At 48.2% G+C, this 23574-nt stretch overlaps 1 protein-coding gene across 1 annotated transcript in view; it reads left to right on the top strand.

The window, feature by feature from the left end:
- The window catches only part of LTN1 (listerin E3 ubiquitin protein ligase 1), a 179649-nt gene that overhangs the window by 85959 nt on the left and 70116 nt on the right, over positions 1-23574 (top strand). Inside the window, exons 14-22 of the mRNA XM_063956390.1 lie at positions 9861-10014; positions 10917-11067; positions 11198-11396; positions 14948-15110; positions 15286-15390; positions 16725-16867; positions 18108-18243; positions 20162-20315; positions 21956-22169. Coding sequence (XP_063812460.1) covers positions 9861-10014; positions 10917-11067; positions 11198-11396; positions 14948-15110; positions 15286-15390; positions 16725-16867; positions 18108-18243; positions 20162-20315; positions 21956-22169 — 1419 coding nt within the window. The remainder of the gene's footprint in view (positions 1-9860; positions 10015-10916; positions 11068-11197; positions 11397-14947; positions 15111-15285; positions 15391-16724; positions 16868-18107; positions 18244-20161; positions 20316-21955; positions 22170-23574) is intronic.

Here is a 23574-nt window from a genome sequence, read left to right as displayed (position 1 = left end):
AGTTTTTCCCCCGTCAGATGAATTAAATGAAGTATGTGAAGAAGCGTGGGCTTCCCCTGATAAGAAATTGGTGATTCCTAAGAAATTACTAATGGCGTTCCCTTTCCCGCCAGAGGATAGGTTACGTTGGGAAACACCCCCGAGGGTGGATAAAGCGCTCACACGTTTGTCAAAAAAGGTGGCACTACCGTCCCAGGATACGGCCGCCCTTAAGGAACCTGCTGATAGAAGGCAGGAGGCGATCCTGAAGTCTGTATATACACACTCAGGCATTATACTCAGACCAGCAATTGCGTCAGCTTGGATGTGCAGTGCTGCCGCTGCATGGTCAGATAACCTGTCAGAAAATATTGACACACTAGACAGAGACACGATCCTGTTAACAATTGACCATATAAAAGACTCAGTCTTATACATGAGAGATGCACAGAGGGAAATCTGCCGGCTGGCATCTAAAGTAAGTGCACTATCTATCTCTGCTAGGAGATGCTTATGGACTCGCCAGTGGACTGGAGATGCAGATTCCAAAAGGCACATGGAAGTTTTGCCTTATAAAGGGGAGGAATTATTTGGGGATGGTCTCTCCGACCTAGTTTCCACAGCAACGTCTGGGAAGTCAGCATTTTTACCCCATGTCCCCTCGCAGCCTAAGAAGGCGCCATTTTATCAGGTTCAGTCCTTTCGATCCCAGAAAAATAAGCGGGGAAAAGGAGGGTCTTTTCTGTCAAGAGGCAGAGGCAGGGGAAAAAGGCTGCAGCAAACAGCAGGTTCCCAGGAACAAAAGTCCTCCCCCGCTTCCTCTTCCAAGTCCGCCGCATGACAGTGGGGCTTCACAAGCGGAGCCGGGTACGGTGGGGGCCCGCCTCAGGAATTTCAGCGATCAGTGGGTTCGCTCACAGGTGGATCCCTGGATCCTTCAAATAGTATCTCAAGGATACAGGCTGGAATTCGAGGCGATTCCACCCCGCCGTTTCCTAAAATCCGCCTTGCCGATTGCTCCCTCAGACAGGGAGGCAGTGCTAGCGGCAATTCACAAGCTGTATTCCCAGCAGGTGATAATCAAGGTACCCCTACTTCAACAAGGCCGGGGTTACTATTCCACACTATTTGTGGTACCGAAACCGGACGGTTCGGTGAGACCCATTCTAAATTTGAAGTCCTTGAACACATACATAAAAAAATTCAAGTTCAAGATGGAATCGCTCAGGGCGGTTATTGCAAGCCTGGACGAGGGGGATTACATGGTATCCCTGGACATCAAGGATGCTTACCTACATGTCCCCATTTACAATTCTCACCAGGAGTACCTCAGATTTGTGGTACAGGATTGCCATTACCAATTCCAGACGCTGCCGTTTGGACTCTCCACGGCACCGAGGGTATTTACCAAGGTTATGGCGGAAATGATGATACTCCTTCGAAAAAAGGGAGTTTTAATTATCCCATACTTGGACGATCTCCTAATAAAGGCACGATCCAAGGAACAGTTGTTAGTGGGAGTAGCACTATCTCAGGAAGTGCTGAGCCAGCACGGTTGGATTCTGAATATCCCAAAGTCACAGCTGGTCCCCACGACACGTCTAATGTTCCTGGGAATGATTCTGGACACGGCCCAGAAAAAAGTGTTTCTCCCGGAGGAGAAAGCCAGGGAGTTGTCTTCTCTAGTCAGAGACCTCCTAAAACCAAAACAGGTATCGGTGCATCACTGCACGCGAGTCCTGGGAAAGATGGTAGCTTCTTACGAAGCAATTCCATTTGGCAGGTTCCATGCCAGAATCTTTCAGTGGAACCTGTTGGACAAGTGGTCCGGATCGCATCTTCAAATGCATCGTTTAATAACCCTGTCTCCACGAACCAGGGTGTCTCTTCTGTGGTGGCTGAACAGTGCTCATCTTCTGGAGGGCCGCAGATTCGGCATACAGGACTGGGTCCTGGTGACCACGGATGCCAGCCTACGAGGCTGGGGGGCAGTCACAAAGGGAAGAAATTTCCAGGGACTATGGTCAAGTCAGGAGACTGCCCTTCACATAAATATTCTGGAACTAAGGGCCATTTACAATGCCCTAAGTCAAGCAAAATCCCTGCTCCTACACCAGCCGGTGCTGATCCAGTCAGACAACATCACGGCAGTCGCCCATGTGAATCGACAGGGCGGCACAAGAAGCAGGACGGCGATGGCAGAAGCCACAAAAATTCTCCGATGGGCGGAGAATCATGTACTAGCACTGTCAGCAGTGTTCATCCCGGGAGTGGACAACTGGGAAGCAGACTTTCTCAGCAGGCACGACCTTCACCCGGGAGAGTGGGGACTTCATCCAGAAGTCTTCCAAATGATTGTAAATCAATGGGGTCGTCCACAGGTGGACATGATGGCGTCCCGCATAAACAAAAAACTAGAGAAGTATTGCGCCAGGTCAAGAGACCCTCAGGCGATAGCGGTGGACGCCCTAGTGACACCGTGGGTGTACCGGTCAGTGTATGTGTTCCCTCCTCTACCTCTCATACCAAAGGTACTGAGAATAATAAGAAAGCGAGGAGTAAACACAATTCTCGTGGTTCCGGATTGGCCAAGAAGAGCGTGGTACCCGGAACTTCAAGAGGTGATCTCAGAGGACCCTTGGTCCCTGCCGCTCAGACAGGACCTGCTACAGCAGGGCCCCTGTCTGTTCCAAGACTTACCGCGGCTGCGTTTGACGGCATGGCGGTTGAACGCCGGATCCTGAAGGAAAAGGGCATTCCGGAGGAAGTCATTCCTACGCTTATTAAAGCCAGGAAAGATGTTACGGCAAAACATTATCACCGCATATGGCGGAAATATGTTGCATGGTGCGAGGCCAAAAAGGCCCCAACAGAGGAATTTCAACTGGGTCGATTTCTGCATTTCCTGCAAGCAGGAGTGAATATGGGCCTAAAACTAGGCTCCATTAAAGTACAGATCTCGGCTCTGTCGATTTTCTTTCAAAAGGAACTAGCTTCAGTACCTGAAGTTCAGACATTTGTGAAAGGAGTGCTGCATATTCAGCCCCCATTTGTGCCTCCTGTGGCACCGTGGGATCTCAACGTGATGTTGAATTTCTTAAAATCACATTGGTTTGAGCCACTAAAAACCGTGGATCTGAAATATCTCACGTGGAAAGTGGTCATGTTATTGGCCCTGGCATCAGCCAGGCGAGTGTCAGAATTGGCGGCTTTATCATGTAAAAGCCCTTATCTGATTTTTCATATGGATAGGGCAGAATTGAGGACTCGTCCCCAGTTTCTCCCTAAGGTGGTGTCAGCGTTTCACCTGAACCAGCCTATTGTGGTGCCTGCGGCTACTAAGGATTTGGAGGACTCCAAGTTGCTAGACGTTGTCAGGGCCCTGAAAATATATGTTTCCAGGACGGCTGGAGTCAGAAAATCTGACTCGCTGTTTATCCTATATGCACCCAACAAGCTGGGTGCTCCTGCTTCTAAGCAGACTATTGCTCGTTGGATTTGTAGTACAATTCAGCTTGCACATACTGTGGCAGGCCTGCCACAGCCTAAATCTGTCAATGCCCATTCCACAAGGAAGGTGGGCTCATCTTGGGCGGCTGCCCGAGGGGTCTCGGCTTTACAACTTTGCCGAGCAGCTACTTGGTCAGGGGCAAACACGTTTGCAAAATTCTATAAATTTGATACCCTGGCTGAGGAGGACCTGGAGTTCTCTCATTCGGTGCTGCAGAGTCATCCGCACTCTCCCGCCCGTTTGGGAGCTTTGGTATAATCCCCATGGTCCTTACGGAGTTCCCAGCATCCACTAGGACGTTAGAGAAATTAAGAATTTACTTACCGGTAATTCTGTTTCTCGTAGTCCGTAGTGGATGCTGGGCGCCCATCCCAAGTGCGGTCTATCTGCAATACTTGTACATAGTTATTGTTAACTAAATCGGGTTATTGTTGAGCCATCTGTTGAGAGGCTCCATCGTTTCATACTGTTAACTGTGTTTCATATCACGAGTTGTTCGGTGTGATTGGTGTGGCTGGTATGAGTCTTACCCGGGATTCAAAATCCTTCCTTATTGTGTACGCTCGTCCGGGCACAGTACCTAACTGAGGCTTGGAGGAGGGTCATAGTGGGAGGAGCCAGTGCACACCAGGTAGTCTAAGATCTTTCTAGAGTGCCCAGCCTCCTTCGGAGCCCGCTATTCCCCATGGTCCTTACGGAGTTCCCAGCATCCACTACGGACTACGAGAAACAGAATTACCGATAAGTAAATTCTTAATTTTAGTATAATAGGCTTTTTTTTAAGAAGTCACAGCATAATAAAAAATAAAATAGAAAAACATTTGTTTTAAACCAAGGTGGCTTAAACCAGCCAACCCTGGAAAACATGCACTGTTGGTGTGTCCTGAGGGCTGGTTTTGAGAAGCATGGCTTGATGACACATTGAAACCTTTTTAACAAAAATGTTAAAAGTTTGTGTGGGGGCACTGTAGCCCCCACACAAACTTTTAACATTTCTCTAGCATCCATAAGGTATATTGGGGGAATCTAGTATGGGGTATAGACGGGGTCCAAAAGAGCCGGTGCCCTTTAAATTTCTTCAGCTGGGTGTGCTGGCTCCTCCCCTCTATGCCCCCTCCCACAGGCAATTTAGAAAAAAGTGCCCTCAGGAGAGGATGCACGCTCTGCAGCTCCAGAGAGTTTTCTTCAGTTTCTTTTTAAATCTTTTTTTTTTTCTAGGTACGCTGTTTGAGCAACAGCATACCTGCACCGTGGGAGTTAGGGGATGGCGACGGTCACTGGCCTTGCGAGGTGTCAGAGCCGCTTCCCCGCTGCAGGACCACCGTCCTGAGAGGTTGTTGTTCAGCGGGGCACTGCGCCTTTGCGGTCACAATCACAGCACGCCGCACACCCCTAATGATAGCCTGAAGGTGACAGCAGTTGTGAGTACAAACTGGGGGCCCCACTAGGGGGTCCCCTGGTTCATGGTGTGGCAGAACGTGGGGGCGGCATACCGGACTCTCCTGGGGTTGGACCCACTATAGCCAGTATAAATATAGCTGAAACTCCCACGCCATTACAGGGGGCGGAGCTTCCTCAGATCGGGACCAGCAGCGTTTTGGTGCCTGCCTCTGCTTACAGCAGCAGCAGGCACACACAGTTCCTCCAGACACTCAGGAAAACTGGTACAGGGGTGTAGTAAAGGGGGAGAGCCGCTATTGTACACTAATCTGTGTCCTGAAAAGGACAAAACACCGGTGTTTCACAGTGGTATATCAGCTTGCAGCCTCACTGGGACTGTTTAGCTTGAGTGTGCTGGTCCCTTCTCTCTGTCTTCCTCTAACATACAGTTATGCAGGCTTGCTATCATATTACATGTGTGTGTGTGTGTGTGTGTTTACCGTAAACATGGTAAAATACCAATTATGCAGTGTATGTCACACCAGATTCTTTCCTCCTACGTCTGGTTCATTATCATGTGAACAATGTAGTCAGTCCTCACAGCTCAGTGAGGGGGAACTGGGGGGGGGGGGGGGGGGGGGGGGTCAAGAGCCTTCCTGGCTAGGTGCCATAAAAAACATGATGTCAGATATGTCATCTCAGCTCACTGCTAATGCTCAAAAAAACTCAACAATTACAGCAGGCTGTTGCAGACCTGGCTGCAAGGGCAGAGCAGCACCCCCCTCTCTAATTCAGGACCACAAAAACGTAGGTTACCTGCTTTACTCTCAGATTCAGATGAGGAAATACTGGAGGAGGGGGAGGAATTGGAACCTATTACTGGGGATTTCCCTTCTGCACAGGGTATTGACCACCTCATTTTAGCTATACGGGACGTGTTAAAATTCTCTCTAGAGGACGCTGCGTCACAGCAGTCGTTTTTCTTCACACAGAACAAGCCCAGTGTCACTTTCCCTGATTCTGCTGAGTTAGATGACCTATTTAAGTTAGCCTGTAAAAATCCAGATAAAAAATACCAAGTGTCAAAAAGGTTTTTACACACTTACCCATTTGCTTCTGAAGGCAGAAAATTCTGGGAAGAACCCCCGGCTGTGGACGTTTCAGTCTCGCGCCTATCCAAGAAAGCGGTGCTGCCGGCCCCAGGCTCCTTCACCATGAAGGACCCTCTGGATAGGAAGATAGAGACTACACTAAAGTCTATCTACACAGCAGCGGGTATGTCTCAGAGACCGGTCATTGCTGGTTGCTGGATGACTCATGCCATTCATACCTGGGCTACTCAGATTCAGGAGGGCCTCTCGGGGGATATGCCCCTGGTCACTACAGTGACTCTCCTGAAACGCATTCAGGACAGTGGGGCCCCGCTGGCTAGGCGTTCCTACCCGGGGCCGTCTACCCAGTCCTTTTGGTCTAACAGGTTTAGATCTAGGGCCAGAGGTGCCTCCAACGCGGCTAGAGGCACCAGAGATAAGACAAGAAAACCAGCGATCGCCAGTTCTCAGGAGAGAACCGGTACAGCTTCCACTAAGGCATCAGCATGACGGTGCTGCCCACCCTGAGGAGATCTCGAGGTGGGAGCTCGGCTGTGTCACTTCAGCCGCATCTGGGAGGCTTCCTGCCAGGATACCTGGGTCAAGGACCTCATTTCTCAGGGCTACAAGCTGGAGTTTGACAATGCTCCTCCCCAACAATTTTTCAAATCCAGCTTACCAGCTTTGGAGGATACAACAGGCCATCCTTAAGTTGGTCCACTCCCGAGTCATTGTTCCAGTGCCACTGCATCACAGGGAAAGGGTTACTACTCCAACCTGTTCGTGGTACCGAAACCAGACGGTTCGGTAAGACCCATTTTGAATCTAAATTCCTTGAACCCTTACCTAAAGGATTTCAAGTTCAAGATGGAATCCTTGCGAGCCGTGATTGCGGGCTTGGAAGAACGAGATTTCATGGTCTCCCTGATATCAAAGAATCCTAGCTCCATGTCCCAATTTGGCCACCTCATCAGGCCTACCTGAGGTTTACCCTGCTGAACGATCACTACCAATTCCAGGTGCTACCCTTCGGCCTGTCCACGGCTCCAAGGGTGTTCACGAAGGTGATGGCGGAGATGATGTTCCAACTCTGGGTCCAGGGGGTCAATGTTGTCCCTTACCTGAACGATCTTCTGATAAAAGCAAGATCCAGGGACCTTTTATTGCTCCATATAGACCGCACTATCGAGCTTCTGTCCCACCATGGGTAGATCCTCAATTTACAGAAGTCCCACCTGGAGCCAATTCAGAGACTCCTGTTCCTGGGAATGTTGCTGGACACTGTGGCCCAAAAGGTGTTTCTCCCAGAGGGCAAGGCGAGAACACTTTAGGAGATGGTCCGCATGGTTCCCCGGCCTTCTCGGGTATCCATTCATCTTTGCATAAGATTGTTGGGGAAAATGGTTGCCTCGTACGAGGCGATACAGTGTGGAAGGTTCCATGCCAGTACTTTTCAGTTGGACCTCCTGAGCAAGTGGTCCAGATCACATCTTCAGATGCACCGGATAATTCGGCTGTCACTTCAGGCCAGGATTTCTCTCCTGTGGTGGCTGCAGTCCTCCAACCTACTGGAAGGCCGAAGTTTCGGGATGCAGGATTGGATCCTCCACACGACGGGTGCGAGTCTGAGAGGATGGGGAGATGTCACCCAGGGGGTTCAGTTCCAGGGCAGGCGGTCAGCACACAAAGCCCTCCTTCCAATCAACATTCTGGAACTTCGGACGATCTACAATGCTCTGCTTCAGGCCTCTCCTCTGCTCAGGGATCACGCGATCCAGGTTCAGTCGGACAATGTCACGGCAGTTGCGTACATCAATCGGCAAGGAGGGACAAAAAGCAGGGCCTGCATGGGAGAGGTGTCAAGGATACTCCTCTGGGCAGAAATAAATGCAAGAGCAATGTCGTCAATCTTCATTCCGGGAGTAGACAACTGGGAAGCGAACTTCCTGAGTTGTCACAATCTCCACCCGGGAGAGTGGGGGTTTCACCATCAAGTGTTTCAGCAAATCATCGACCGGTGGGGCTGCCCACAGATGGACATGATGGCTTCTCGACTCAACAAGAAGCTTTGCTGGTATTGCTCTCGAACCGGGGAACCTCAGGTGAGGGCGGTGGATGCACTGACGTCGCCTTGGCCTTACCGGCTGGTCTACATGTTTCCTCCGATTCCATTACTCCCAAGGGTGCTCGAGCGAATCCGGAATCAAAGCGTCCAGGCATTTCTGATTGCCCTGGATTGGCCTCGGAGGGTATGGTACGCGGATCTTCTGGACATGTCCGTCGAAGACCCTTGGCCTCTGCCTCTGAGATGAGATCTTATTCAACAAGGACCGTTTGTCTACCCGGACTTACGGTCCTTTCCAAGAAGGTTATTGCTACCATGGTTCAGGCTAGGAAACCTGTGATGTCAAAACACTGTCATCATATCCGGAGGAGATATGTCGCTTGGTGCGAGGAACGCACGTATTCGCTTGCAGAGTTTCACTTGGGATATTTCCTGCAGGCTGGTCTGGATAAGGGCTTACGTCTGGGTTCCATTAAGGTCCAGATTTCAGCCCTCTCCATTTTCTTCCAGAAGAAATTGGCGTTATTGCCAGAAGTTCAGACCTTCTTGCTGGGGCTGCTTCACATTCAACCCCCTTTTGCGCCGCCCATGGCACCCTGGGATTTGAATGTAGTGTTGGAATTTCTACAGTCCTCCTGGTTTAAACCTCTGATGATGGTAGAAGACAAGTACCTCACGTGGAAGACAGTGATGTTATTGGCCCTGGCTTCTGCTAGGAGTGTCTCAGAATTGGGGGCCTTATCATGTAAAAGTCCCTACTTGGTCTTTTACGAGGACAGAGTGGAGCTCAGGACTAGGCAGCAGTTCCTGCCGAAGGTCGTTTCTGCGTTCCACTTGGATCCAGCTATTGTGGTTCCTCAAGTTCTGGCGCTTCTGCTCCTTCGGAGGCATTGGATGCTGTGTGAGCTTTGAAGATCTATGTCAAGAGAACGGCTCGGGTCAGAAAGACTGATTCCTTGTTCGTGCTATATGATGCACAGAGAAAGGGTTGCCCTGCTTTGAAGCAGTCCATTGCTCCTTGGCTTAGATTTACTATCCAATAGGCCTATGTGTCGGCAGTCTTACCTGTTCCTAAGTGGGCTCTGAAGGCCCACTCTACAAGGTCGGTGGGCTCTTCCTGGGCGGCTGCCCGTGGTGTCTCGTCCTTGCAACTATGCCGAGCTGCTACCTGGTCGGGGAAGAACACTTTTGTGAAGTTTTATAGGTTTGATACCCTAGCCAGAGAGGATTCCCAGTTTGGGCAGGCGGTACTGCAGACATCTCCACATTTTCCCGCCCATTCTGGAAGCTTTGGAACGTCCCCATTGTACTAGATTCCCCCAATATCCCTTATGGATGCTAGAGAAAATAGGATTTTAATTACCTACCAGTAAATCCTTTTCTCGTAGTCCATAAGGGATTTTGGGCGCCCGCCTCTGTGCGGTGACTTTTCTGCAGGTTCTCTTTTTTATGGTTAACTGTTCAGCTGTTGCTGTTTTGTTGACAGCCATTGCTGGTCGTTTTATGTTATTGGTGTGCTGGTGTGTAAATCTCACCACTCCTTGTTGATCTTTCTCTCACGTATGTCCTTTCTCCTTCGGGCACTGTTTTACCTATAACTGCCTGTCGGAGGGGGCATAGAGGGGAGGAGGCAGTACACCCAATTGAAGAAATTTAAAGTGCACCGGCTCCTTTGGGCCCCGTCTATACCCCATCGTACTAGATTCCCCCAATATCCCTTATGGACTATGAGAAAAGGATTTGCCGTATTCCGCATCTAGATAAGGGAGGGGCATGCAACCCTTTTAGTAACTTTGTTAATTGACAGATTGTGAATCTTGTGTATTCCTGCTAGAAACTCTGATGCTGAAGCTGAAACACACATTGGAGGCTGGTCTGAATTCGCTTGTGCTCCACTTTCACAATATACCGCAAGGAAGCACTTTCTTGAATCGCTCCGCCAAGTGGATCAAAGATCAGGTTCAGGCGTCACACCTGAGTGTTCAGGGGTAAGGCCACATTTTATGGGTACAGTGTGATCATAGCCGTCATCATGTCTGGACATTCTGATGAGTACTGATAATTTTAGTAAGGTTAGAATTTGGTCGAGTTAATACTGAAGTCACAGGTATCCCTTCCAGAATATAACATTGCAGGTATTATCATTGGGCCTGCCTGCTTTTTTGAATATGCAAAATATTGACTCAGATGTATTAAGTCTGGAGAAGTGATAAAGCAGTGATAAGTGCAAGGTGATTATGCACCAGCCAATCACCTCCTAACTAAATTTACATATTGGAGCTGATTGGCTGGTGCATTATCACCTTGCGCTTATCACTGCTTTATCACTTTTCCTGGCATCTGCCCTATTGTTCTTTATGAAATCGCTTCAGTAGATACCAAGTTACATACTAAGTTGGTCCACCAACTGCTGTAATAAACTCTCCTCCACCTGTGACTGGAAACCACATTTGTTATGTTTTATTCTGTAAAATACTGTTATTGACAATTCCTAATTGCTCCCAAACACAAGTGATTCAGTATAATAATGCTATCGGACATAGAGCCTTATTCATGTTTGTAAGTAATGCAAATAAGCAAGCAAGCAACTCTGCAAAACTATGCTGCACTGCAGGTGGGGCCGATGTAACGTGCAGAGAGATTTAGATTTGGGTGGGGCATGTTCAAATGGAAATCTAAACTGCAACATGCAAAAGCAGCCAGTATTTACCCTGCACAGAACAAATTTTAAATGTATTTGCTCCCCTTGGTGTGTTCCAGACACAAAGTTACAGGCCTATATTGCCTTAGCTGCCCATTAGAGTGGTACGTCTACCGTCTAAACAGTTCAGGAATGTACTCATTGCATTGTCTAGGGACTAAATGTTTATTTGGACGTCTATTTACGCAGCCTCCAGTCACTATTGAGCGCCGTTAATAACTTGCACAACAAGATTCTGGAATCTGGGCCATCGGTCTCTAGTTTCCTGGTCAAGCACATGGTCCTGATCATGCCGGATGACGAGGGATGGCAGAGGATGCGCCAGTGTCTCCCCGGACAGGTCTGTGTTTCCTTACTTACTGCTATGTACATGTAATCACTTTAAGGTAGGTGTCCAGTGATCTCTAATTGAAACAAACGAGGCGTTGAGAGCACATTGATTCTGTTGTGACAGCTCTGCTCTGTTACAGTGGTCGAGCAAAGCGCTTTTGGAAGGGAGATTAAGCCTGAACTCCGAAACATCTGGGACAGATCTTAAATCATTCTCCAAAACTTGGCTGCCCCACCACCTCTGCACGGCCGCTTTACTGAGCAAAATGGCTTTTCGGGTGCTGGAGAACGATGTGATTTTTAAAGACAAGGAAATTGAAATGAAAATAAACATTACTGGTAAGCACATTTTATTGGAATGCAGAGAGAGAAACGTTTTATTTCTTTTATATCATTGTTAACATTCCCCCCCCCCCATTTTTTTTTTGTAAATAGTTTAATTTTTCATTTTTCCCTGATTTTTGGAATTTTCTTTCATCGTCGTTAAGGCTGCCAAAACTTCATCTCGATTCTAGGACAGAACAACTTATGTTTAGATTAAACCCAATTAGTGTCCATTAATTGGCCAGCTGGAACCCAGCGGGAACATTGCGGATTGTTCCACCCACGCATCAGCTAGAAAGCTTTTCCAATTAGCCATTTCTCACTTAGTCAATGCATGTAAGGTAAATGCAAACGACAGATCTCGGCCTCTCTTAAGGTCACTGGGTTAAAGCTGATGTAAAAATGTATTTGTTTCAATCAGCATTTTTTTTTCTTTCACTTCCACTCCCAATCCATCAACACTACCTTTTGTCAGAGCTCATTTATCTTACACTTGGGGTGATAGCCGTAACATGTCTCTTGCAGAGATACACCAACGGTGAAAGGCTCAGTATTTACAGAAGATACGCAGAGATTCAGCAGTCCGTCTGTAGAGGAATTCTTCTCTCTTAGGGGGTCATTCCGAGTTGATCGCCCGTGCAATCAACTAGACGCCGCCTATGGGGGAGGGCGTTTTTGCATAGTAAGGCTGCGATCGCTTGTGCAGCCCTGCTATGCAAAAAAAAGTTTTGTGTAGAAGTAGACCAGGGTAACGATTACTTACCATGGGGGTCATTCCGAGTTGATCGTAGCTGTGCTAAATTTAGCACAACTACAATCATATTCCCTGACATGTGGGGGGACGCCCAGCACAGGGCTAATCAGCCCCGCATGTCATTGCCCCTCCCCCCCGCAGAAGTGCAAAGGCATCGCACAGCGGTGATACCTTTGCACTTCAAGAGTAGCTCCTAAGCAGCGTAGCTTTAGCGTGCTGGCCGGGAGCTACTCATCGCTCCCTGGCCCGCACCCACAAAACGGCGGACAAGCGCCGCCGTTCCGCCCCCTCCTGCCCAGCGATCACTTCTGCCTGTCAATCAGGCAGAGGCGATCGCATCCCTGCTACGGCCTTCGTCTGTCTGCCATGCGCCGGCGCATGCGCAGTAAGGACCCGTTTGCTCTGCTGTGTAAAAAAGCAGCGAGTGGAAGGGTCAGAATGACCCCCTATGTGCGATCAATCCAGCGATGCAGGTCCCGGAATTGACGTCAGACATCCGCCCTCCAAACGCCTGGACACGCCTGCGTTCGCCGCACCACTCGCAGAAAACGGTCAGTTGATGCCTCAGAACGCCTTCCTCCTGTCAATCTTCTTGCGGTCGCCGCTGCGACCGCTTTCTCCGTTTCGCGGCTGCGTTACCCAGTGACGGCTGGCACTGGGCAACGACGTGCCTGCGCATTTCCAACCCGATCGCACGGCTGTGAAGAAGTGCAGCGTGCGATCGGGTCGGAATAACCCCCTTAGTCCGTTCAGTAACTCGGGAGGGTGGGTGAAGCATGGGCTTGAATCCGAAGCATGGGAATACATAACAAGCCTATGTAGGTATCTCTGATTTCATTGGAGTACTCCTGTCGAATGAGTTAAATTCGAAATCCAAATCAATACATTTATTAGTGAAGATTAAAATATATCTAAAACTAATAACAAAGGATATTTAAAAAAAGAATACTATTTTTTTTTTACATACACAAGAACTGGCTTGGTATAAATTTGTTAAATATTGGGCCCATACATCAGAAAAAAAGAGGTTTGGGGCGGAAGGGGCTGGACTGCACACTCTAATTTCAAACATAATAAGAGGTGCTAGCATGCTGAGACTTATAGTGCATACTTCAAGCACTACAAATACTAATAATCTGAACAATTCTAATAAACTCAACTATTTAACATGGAGTAATAATAATAAGGTGTATTAGTACATGTTTGGCCAAAAATGTAAGCCCACCGACCACGGCAAGGTGAACCTTTATCAGGAGGGTCCCTAATACTGACACATTATATACATTTATCTAGGCCTTAGCTTTCATAGTGCTGTTCTAATGTGTGGACTACTATGCCGTGACCTATACACTAATATCACCTTAGTGCAGGTGGGCGGGGTGCTAGTCCAGACAGACGGAGTCTCACCTTTAAGTGTACACTATATACACAGATACAGAGGAAAAGAAAAACACCTTTTTTTCTGAGCGGCCCATACAGCCGCAATCACAAAAAAAGATTCACAGATTCTGTTTTTTCCCTCCGAGTTAACGATTCTCCAATCTACCAATATGAGCCCAAACATTGCATTTCATCCAAAGATCAGGTCTGCAAAACATAAGTGTCCATTTTAATGGTAAAATACCAGTAGTGGTCTGCAAATCGTCTGATTGTCTCCATACAGTAGTAGTATACAGCCCTGATTGTCGGTGAAATCCAACATGTCGGACAACCTGATTTACCGATTCTGATCACTTTTTGGTCAGCGTCTGTGATTGGTGAACCCCATACATTGCAGATTAGTTTTAGACATTCCTCTGCAAAATGCAGAATTACCCCAACTGATTGCTGATGTATGGGCCCCATTAGTCACATTAGGGGTTGCCTAGCTTACCTTCACACTAAGGGTGAGATGTGTCAAACTTTGGAGAGCGATAAAGTACCAAGAAATCTGCTTCTGGCATTTTTCAAATGACTGTAAAATGACAGCTAGGAGCTGATTGGTACTTCATCTCTCTCCACTTCATCACTCTCCGGTGTTTGATACATCTCCCCAATTAGCCATGGTAAATTACCACGGCTAATGGATACCCTGGGGTCTATCCGATTACCCCTGAGAAACCGGCACTTATCTAGGGCGTGATGCAAAATCCCCGATTACCAGCCCTAAGAGACCCGTTTTTCCGTGATAACGTATAGGATCCAGGAACTTATCCTAGATCCCATGTGTTTTTTTTGTTTTTAAAATAGGTCATTTACCGCACGGTAAAAACGGGATATAATTGGATAGCCCAAATGAGTCAAAAAACGTGCTAACAGCCTGTTTTTTTCCGAAGGGGAAATTACTGCCGGAAAAGAAAAAGTTGAGAAACTTTGATTTAGTGCTTTCACTGCTACAGTGTGCCAAGCATTCCTTAACCAGGATAAGGACAAACAAATGTAACGCTTCATTGCGATGTGCATTGTTTCACCGTTGTCTGGCTGTGGTGAAACTACATTAGGAACTGCAGACCATCATTTCACATAATCTTCAATCACAAAGAAATGGCACCAATTATACAATATCTTCTTCTAAAGGCCCATATAGACGGGAGAGATGTGTGCTGAGCGATTCAGCTTGCTTAGATTTTAAGCACAGATCACTCGTGTGTACCCCCCTCAGCGATAGTGATGCGCGGCCCCGCACATCGCTATCGCCGGTGCTAGATTCTAGCACGTCGCCCATTTCACCCGCTGGGTGAAGTACCCCCCCTAACTGTGTATAGTGATACATGCACCAGCTACTTACTGATTTACAGCTGTCATTCATCCTAACCCCCCTGTGTTTCCTCAGTTGCGGAAACGCTCTACAGCTTACAGTGGGGCGAGGAGCTGGAGAGACCTCCAGCTGTCATTACAGAGTGTTGCGATATGCTCCGCACAATGGACATAACCCAGGAAAGAGTAAAGGAGCTTGGCGACCACCTTCCAGCTCTGCTGACGCTGCTCTATACCCGGTGAGTCATTGCGTCTTTTTTGTTCTCTCTTCTCAGAATGTTTTTGTGTTTCTAATAACTCACCCGAGATTCTGGCGATTAGAACAGACTTTTGGATTATGACTAATTCTCATTCCTGTGTCGTCTTTCTTTTGTTTTGCATAAATGAATGGAAACTATTCTCTTTCACTTACAGGTCATTAGCGAGTGGTACACTATGGTCCCTGACTCTGCACAAACTTCTGAGTTTGAGGAATCCTGGACGTGAAGAACTAGATCTGCTGACGGCAAGCACAGAGGGGTCAGTCGCCCGTTCTTTTATAGATCCTGGTGTTTTCAGCCAAGAAAACTGTTTTATAATATCAGCTGTGCATATATTAAATGATCACAAAGTCTGTGACAGACAGTGTGCAGGTGGTTACAGTACTGTGATATACAACAAGCTTATTAAAGGGTTCCAGCGTCTTGTAGCTGACCTTCTGCATTACAGTTCTGCATGTCGAAGTTGGCATTTGTATCAACAAAGCGGGCATAGCGGCCACCCAATCAGACTGGCATTTCAGACAATGCATCTGTGTTAGTACAGTTTGGCACGGTATGTAACGTGATAAAGAGGAAACGTTGGAAAAAGCCATGGGAAATAATAGTACATTGGCACTTCTTTCTTTTATTTGTATTGCTATTTCCATACTATGGGGTATATTCAATAAATGTCGGAAGCTGCCGTCTTGTTGGAATAAAGGCAGCTTCCGTCAGTTTTAGGTCGGAAGGGGTTCCGACCTATTCATTAGGGCCCCGTTTATTCCGACAAGTCGGGAAACCCGACTTGTCGGAATGCGCGCTGACCGCCGACCAGCGTGCATTGTCGGAAGCGGGGCCAAACCCAACAGGTTTTAGCCCCGTTTCTGAAAAACTCAATCCAACTTGAAAACAAGTCGGATTGAGGTGAGGAGACGGGGAGCGGTGCGGCGGGCTATAGGGATCGGGGATGAGAGGTACCTTGACGGCCGTCCACGGCCAGGCATCTCTCTCCCTGCAGTGCCTCCCCCTGCCGCCACAGACATCACCCTCCGCCGGCTGCCGCTGGAAGCTCCCACCGCCGCACGCAGCCGCCCAACTCCCCCGTAGCCATCCAGCTCCCCCTGCTGCCCGCAGCAACCCAGCTCCCCCCGCCGCTGCTGTCAGTGCACCCGGCAGCCGCTGACAGCAGCGGCAGGACAGGACCCCGGGTACGGCCAAATCCGACAGTCGGATTTGGCCGTCCATTGAATAGGGGTTGTTGGGTCCATTCCGTCAACTGCATGTCGGAATAGACCCGACTCTTATTGAATATACCCCTATGTGTTTGGTCACTTTTATTCCACCAATATTGGTGTAATAAGGCCTCGCCCTTGCACTGTGTGGGAAAGTATTGTTTGTATAGGGATGAGATGTATCACATGCAATACATGCTGGCGATTAGTATATTTCCCTAACGTTGCCCATGTGGCAGCTTCCAGGTCTGCATCCTATTAGTACCGCTGAGTGCACTGGGAAGAGAATGCGATTGGTTACGATGCAGATTTCAGTTGTATCCTGACTACACGTCTTAATTTCTTTCTACAATACTGTAAATGTTTGTCCATCTCCATATAGCTATTTTCCCGTAACCCAAGGAACGCTGCACACTGTCCAGGCCCTGGCGCCATTCTTAAGTAATGAGGAGAAGGAGTCTCTTATAATCCAGTGTACGGCCAGACTTATGACCTGCGCTGCTCCGGCTGTGTCCTGTACAGATGGTGAGTGGACACCAGAGGGGGTACTCTTCAGCTATACCAGTGGTTCTCAAACTGTGTGCCGTGGCTCCCTGGGGTGCCCCGGGACACTTGCAGGGGTGCCTTGGATTGGTGGTCCAGAACCAATTCAAATTATTTATGGTCAATGTAATAGGCAAAACCAGTGCTGGAGGCTGTCAATCATAAAATATGTGGACAAACAGAAGCAAATCTTGTCCCCACACCACACAATTGAACCTAAGGATGACATATAAACACAATTTGCTTAATTTAAACGTTCTTTCTAAATTTCTCAATAAGAAACTTTTGGCCTAGGAGTGCTGGGAAAAAAAATTGTGATACTCTAGGGCGCCATGATTCAAAAACGTTTAGGAATCACTGAGCTAACTCCTCACATGCTAAAGGAAAGGGATGCAGTCAATTTACCGACAATCAAAATCCCGACGGTCAAAATACAGACAGCAAATGACCGACAAGGTCAAAGTACAGACATTTATAATGTCGACAGGTTAAAAAGTCGACATGAGTTTTTCATGATTTTTTTCATTGAAACCGACTTGTTCATACTTTACCATCCCAGTGGACCTGGAGGGGGAATATAATAGTGTGCCGAGCACAGCGAGCCATGCGAGGGGACGCGGTACACTTATATTATATCCATGTCGACATATACACCAAAAAACAACTCGTGTCGGCTTTTTGACCTGTCAACTTTTTAAATGTCGGTATTCTGACCTTGTCGGTGTTTTAATGTCGGTATTTTGTCCATGTCGGGATTTTGACCGTCTGTCAATTGCTGTTGGGATTTTGATTGTAGGTATTTCATACTGATCCCAAAGGAAAGTGTATTAAGTCTTCAGGTTGTGATGAAGAATTCTTTATGGCAAGGAGTTTGGGAGATAGATTCTGTTCTGTGGCGTGATTTAAATGCTACGTGAGATTTAAGACCCAGTAAACCCTAAGCTTCATGCAATCTAGATAAGTAATATCTTCAAAACTTGGGTCAGTTTGCTCGAAATATGCTAAATTAGCTTAAAAACTCTCCCCGTCCACACAATGCCCTGGTATCTTGTTTTCATTGCCTCGTTGGGGTGATTCTGTACGGCTGCCGCAGGAGGGGCTCGGTGATCATGTCTGTGTAAATGCCCGTCTTGTTATACCCTCACTTATTACTGTTATATAACATTTTATATAAGCGTTAACATTGGTGTGTTTTTGTTTTTCTCCACTGATTTCCTGCCAGGTGGATTTGGATATCTGGCTATTATCCACTCATGCCTGGATTCCGAGTCTATTCCGTCTCCGGAGGTGCTGCCGGCAATACTAAAATTAATTTCAGAGTGGAAGAATAACCATGTGGATCTCTTTCTGTTCAGCAGGTGAGTACGTATTCTGCTTGCCTATAGAGTGCATAGGGAGCTGTACGGGCCGCTGCGTACAGAGCTGGTGTATCAGACACGGCTAGATGCATTGTTTTGCATAGCTTTGCTCACAGCAGGTATTGCACAGTCATAGACCGTTTAATGTATGGATGAGTTATGTAGGGTTTAGTATGAAATGCCTACAATCAAAATCCTGACGGTAAAAATACAGACATTTAAAATACCGCCACGGTCAAAACACCAACATTTAAAATGTCGACAGGTCAAAAAGTTGACATGAGGTTTTCATTGTTTTTTGGGTGTGTATGTTGACATAGGTCAACATGGACACCATATAAGTGTACCGCGTCCCCTCGCATGGCTCGATGCACCTGCCATGCTTCAGGCACGGTGCTTTGCTGCTCTCGGCACACTATTATATCCACCCTCCAGGTCCACTGGGATGGTAAAGTATGAAGAAGTTGGTTAAAATGGAAAAACTCATGTCGACTTTTTGACCTGTCGACATTTTAAATATCAGGATTTTGACCTTGTCAGGATTTTGACCTCCGGTCAATGGTTGACGGTATTTTGACAGTCGGGATTTTGATTGTAGGTAAATTGACCGCATCCCGTCGTGTATACATATACAGACAGATGCATGTAATGTATGTATCTTACCAAACACTGGAAACTAAATGATCCTAACAAGGTTATGTCATTTATTTTTAAAGTATTATTATTGCAATAGTTGCAGTATCACAATGTAAAGTGATGCACCACATACACTTATTCAGTGGCAGCCTCAGAGGTGGGGCTGCAGCACAGTCCAAAATTCAAATAGAGGACCCATGGAGCCTTGGCTGGCGATGGTTGGCAGTGTGTGTGGGGGTGGGAGTGTGTGTGTGTGGGGGTGGCAGTGTGTGTGGGGGTGGCGCTATGTGTGTGTGGGCGTGTGGCAGTGTGTGTGTGGGAGTGGCAGTGTGTGTGTGGGAGTGGCAGTGTGTGTGTGGGGGTGGCAGTGTGTGTGTGGGGGTGGCAGTGTGTGTGTTTGTGGGGGTGGCAGTGTGTATGTGTTTGGGGGTGGCAGTGTGTGTGGGTTTGTGGGGGTGGCTGTGGGAGTGTGTGTGGGGGTGGCTGTGTGTGTGTTTGTGGGGGTGGCAGTGTGGGGGTGGGGGGTGGCAGTGTGTGGGGGTGGCAGTGTGTGTGTGGGGATGGCGCTGTGTGTGTGGGGATGGCGCTGTGTGTGTGGGGATGGTGCTGTGTGTGTGGGGGCGGCGCTGTGTGTGTGGGGGCGATGCTGTGTGTGTGGGGGGCGGCAGTGTGTGTGTGGGCGTGTGGCAGTGTGTGTGTGGGCGTGTGGCAGTGGGCGTGTGGCAGTGTGTGTGTGGGCGTGTGGCAGTGTGTGTGGGGGTGGCAGTGTGTGTGGGGGTGGCAGTGTGTGTGTGGGGGTGGCAGTGTGTGTGTTGGGGTGGCAGTGTGTGTGGGAGTGGCATTGTGTGTGTGGGGGTGGCAGTGTGTGTGTGGGGGTGGCAGTGTGTGTGTGTGTGTTTGTGGGGGTGGCAGTGTGTGTGTTTGTGGGGGTGGCAGTGTGTGTGTGGGGGGTGGCAGTGTGTGGGGGTGGCAGTGTGTGTGTGGGGATGGCGCTGTGTGTGTGGGGATGGCGCTGTGTGTGTGGGGGGGCGGCGCTGTGTGTGTGGGGGCGGCGCTGTGTGTGTGGGGGCAGCGCTGTGTGTGTGGGGGCGATGCTGTGTGTGTGTGTGGGGCGGCAGTGTGTGTGTGGGAGTAGCAGTGGGTGGGGGGGGGGGGGTGGCGGATGGTGTGGTTCCCTTGTTTGAATCTTGTACTGCGCTGCAGCCTCACCTCTGGAGCCGCCGCTGTAGTTGATTTATAGTAATAGAAAGTTCCTCAGTGAAATGTCGGTGTGTTTGTGCAGCAATTTGCAAGACGCCAGCCTGGAGCTGATCGGCCTAAACGTGGAGATGATCAGATTCTTGTCTCTCCTTCTGAAATACTCATCCTCCGCGTTACCCTCCCTGGGAGATGTCGAGTGGGATTTCATAATGTGCTCTATGTTGACGTGGGTAGAGGTAAGTTATTACATTAGCACGTAGTGTATCTTATTGTATTAATATCCTGCGCTAACTTGTCTCTGGGAGGTTCGTGATTACTATCTCAGTAGGGGAAATCTCTCTCCTATTGCAGGTCAAGAGGCCTAAAGCTGGGTACACACTGGAGCAATGTCGGGCCGATTTGCCATTCCGTAGCGACAAATCACCTACATCGCTCAGTGTCTGCGGGGGATTGCACGCTCCCACGGTCACTAGGTTTGCTGTGCAGCACCTCAAACCTAACGGTAACTCTAGCGACCTAGTTTATACTAATGGAGGACGGAACGGTGACCTAGTTTATACTAATGGAGGACGGAACGGTGACCTAGTTTATACTAATGGAGGACGGAACGGTGACCTAGTTTATACTAATGGAGGACGGAACGGTGACCTAGTTTATACTAATGGAGGACGGAACGGTGACCTAGTTTATACTAATGCAGGACGGAATGGTGACCTAGTTTATACTAATGCAGGACGGAACGGTGACCTACTTTATACTAATGGAGGACGGAACGGTGACCTAGTTTATACTAATGGAGGACGGAACGGTGACCTAGTTTATACTAATGGAGGACGGAACGGTGACCGTTCCGTTCTTCGTTGGCTTCTTCTAGTGTGTACGGGCAATCCCCGCTCACTTCAGCGTGTACGCAGCTTAACTATACATCCTGCCACACCGTAACCGTGAGCAATGATCTATAACTTATGAAGCGCGTGTGATGATCGCTTAAACGTTAATCATTAATTTGCCGATGGCGTTTGGTATTCGTACAAAATAAATGGATGGCGTTACATGTCAGGGAGATATGCCAGTAGTTATTATCCGTGTGATCTTCTAGATTCCTCTGCTAAACATTTATACAGCCTGTGCAATGTACTATACACTGATCAGTGATTGAATAATTGCTAGAATTCCCTTGCGTCACTTTCCTGCAACACCCTGACTTTCGTTAGTGGATGAGAAAGTCCACATCTATCGCACGTGGCACCTGTGATATTGAAGCATATTTTCATGTCAGGTATTTAGAATATATAAAATCTGTTCATGATTGATAAGGCGTTAGGTTAGAGCAGCTGGTTAATGCAAATGTCTTGGAGCCTCTCCTTGAATCGCAGTTTGAAACGTTGCGTTGAATAAGGCAGGTTCATTCCTAGATAGTTGTATTTTGTGATTTATGCTATGTTATGACTAATCCTGGAAAATGATTTGTGTGATGCAGAGTGTGGGGGGTGTTTTCCTGGCCTTGTCGAAACTCCTGCAGTTAGCACAGAAATCCTGCAGAGGGCAGTGTTGATCTATAAATGTGTGGCCACTTCCTAATTCTCTTAATTGCACTTTCACTGTTCTCCTTGGAAATGATTTCACTTAAACATGTTTTTCTTTTCTTTTGCAACCCTTAATGGCTATGCGTGTGCAGAAGTGCACAAAGAGGCGTGTTGATCAATAAAAAGATATTTATTGCTCTGGCAGTCATTAGAAGGCCTGTTTTGAGTTATTTATTGAAGTGTAATGTGTTGCAAGTTAGTTCAATTATAGATAAGCTGGAAAAATGTTGCTACGATAAAGCATCTCCCTGGCCTAATCTAATATCTTTCTGCCGTGTCCACATTCTCAGACTGCGTGTGAGAGCTCCGCACTCTACCGTATTCCACTTGTCCGGCTGTTTGCTTGCTTAAGTTGCAACCTGGCATCGGATGTATCTGGTTATTTTCAAGCGGTCACCGCGGGCACTTCTGACGAGCTTCCCGCCAACCTTATCTGCGAGTGGAACGAATTCTTTTCGGAAGGGGTCCACAGTTTACTGTTACTGATGCTGGTAAAAATAGCAGGTAACCCACATTATGACTGTTGTTCTCTGGCTATGGGAAACTGTAACATTACATGGAGGCACTGCAGGGACATTCCCAGGCTCACATCAGTTTGCCGTGTACAGATGTGTCCGCATACGATCATCCCTCCAATCACGCCAAATTGCGCCGTTTTGGCTCTCCACGTACTTTACGACTTAGCTGCATCAAGCATAGTGCTAGAAACCCGTTCACAAAATATGGGTCTTATTCACATCATTAATGCGACAAATGTGCAATGCACAAGTACCCCGATTATAGAAGATGGTATTTCATCTAGTTTCCGTGTGATGATGACTGACACAATGATGACCATTATCTTGTCGACATATCGACAGGCAACATGTCGAAATTCTGAAAATGTTGACGGGTTGAAATTAGGGATAGGCTGCAATCGGACTGGTCAGGGTTAGGCTGTAGGGGTAGGTTAAGCTTATGCTTGGTCCGGGGTTTGGGGCGGGTGGGGTGGGGGTGGGGGGGTAGGTAGGGTTACTAGCCATTCCGGGTGCTGGACTGTCGGGACAGCCCTCCCACCACAAACAGACTATTGAGTAACACTGACTGAGGCTAAACGGACATTAAGGGGGACCTGGGCCACTGGTTCACCTCACCAGAGAACCATACCATATCCGGACTGAGATTGGGTATTTACACGTAAATTGTGTATATGTTTTTCCAGGGTTCACTACGGCTGGCCGGCGGTCGGGCTCCCAGCGACCAGCATCCCGGCGCCGGGAGCCCGACCGCCGGCTTACCGACAGCTTTGCGAGCGCAAATGAGCCCCTTGCGGGCTCGCTGCGCTCGCCACGCTACGGGCACGGTGGCGCGCTACGCGCGCCACACTATTTTATTCTCCCTCTATGGGGGTCGTGGACCCCCACGAGGGAAAATAATTGTCGGTATTCCGGCTGTCGGGCTCCCGGCGCCGGTATACTGAGCGCCGGGAGCCCGACCGCCGGCAAACAGAAGACCACCCGTTTTTCCACTGTATGCACGTATATTGATATGACCAGGAGTGTGTAATCCAGCAGTTTGGAGATCACAGGCACACTTTCTAATTGTACATTCACTATTATGTCAGTAGCGATGTTTCGAGCCTGAGCACTGTGTCTCATATAAAAGGCATTAAACATATTACAATCGCATTGTATTGAGTAGAACTTCATTTTACACACAATTACTGTATACCATTAGGTGAGCGCAGGTAGGAAGCACTCTCTATACTCTTCCATGGCAGCAGGCTCTCCTCTGTAGACTCGGTTAGGAATATGTTGTGTCATGATATCTTATATGTTGGGAGAACCGGAAGATACAGGAAACAGGGAGGTGTGATCCTAGTATATTCCCTCCAGGTGTGTCCTGTCCTCACTCCGGAGGTTTAATAAGC

The sequence above is a fragment of the Pseudophryne corroboree genome, chromosome 2 (genome assembly GCF_028390025.1).
Source record: "Pseudophryne corroboree isolate aPseCor3 chromosome 2, aPseCor3.hap2, whole genome shotgun sequence".
Lineage (NCBI taxonomy): Eukaryota > Metazoa > Chordata > Amphibia > Anura > Myobatrachidae > Pseudophryne > Pseudophryne corroboree.
Note: the sequence above shows the minus strand (reverse complement) of the source record. Positions and strands in the feature narration are given on the sequence as shown.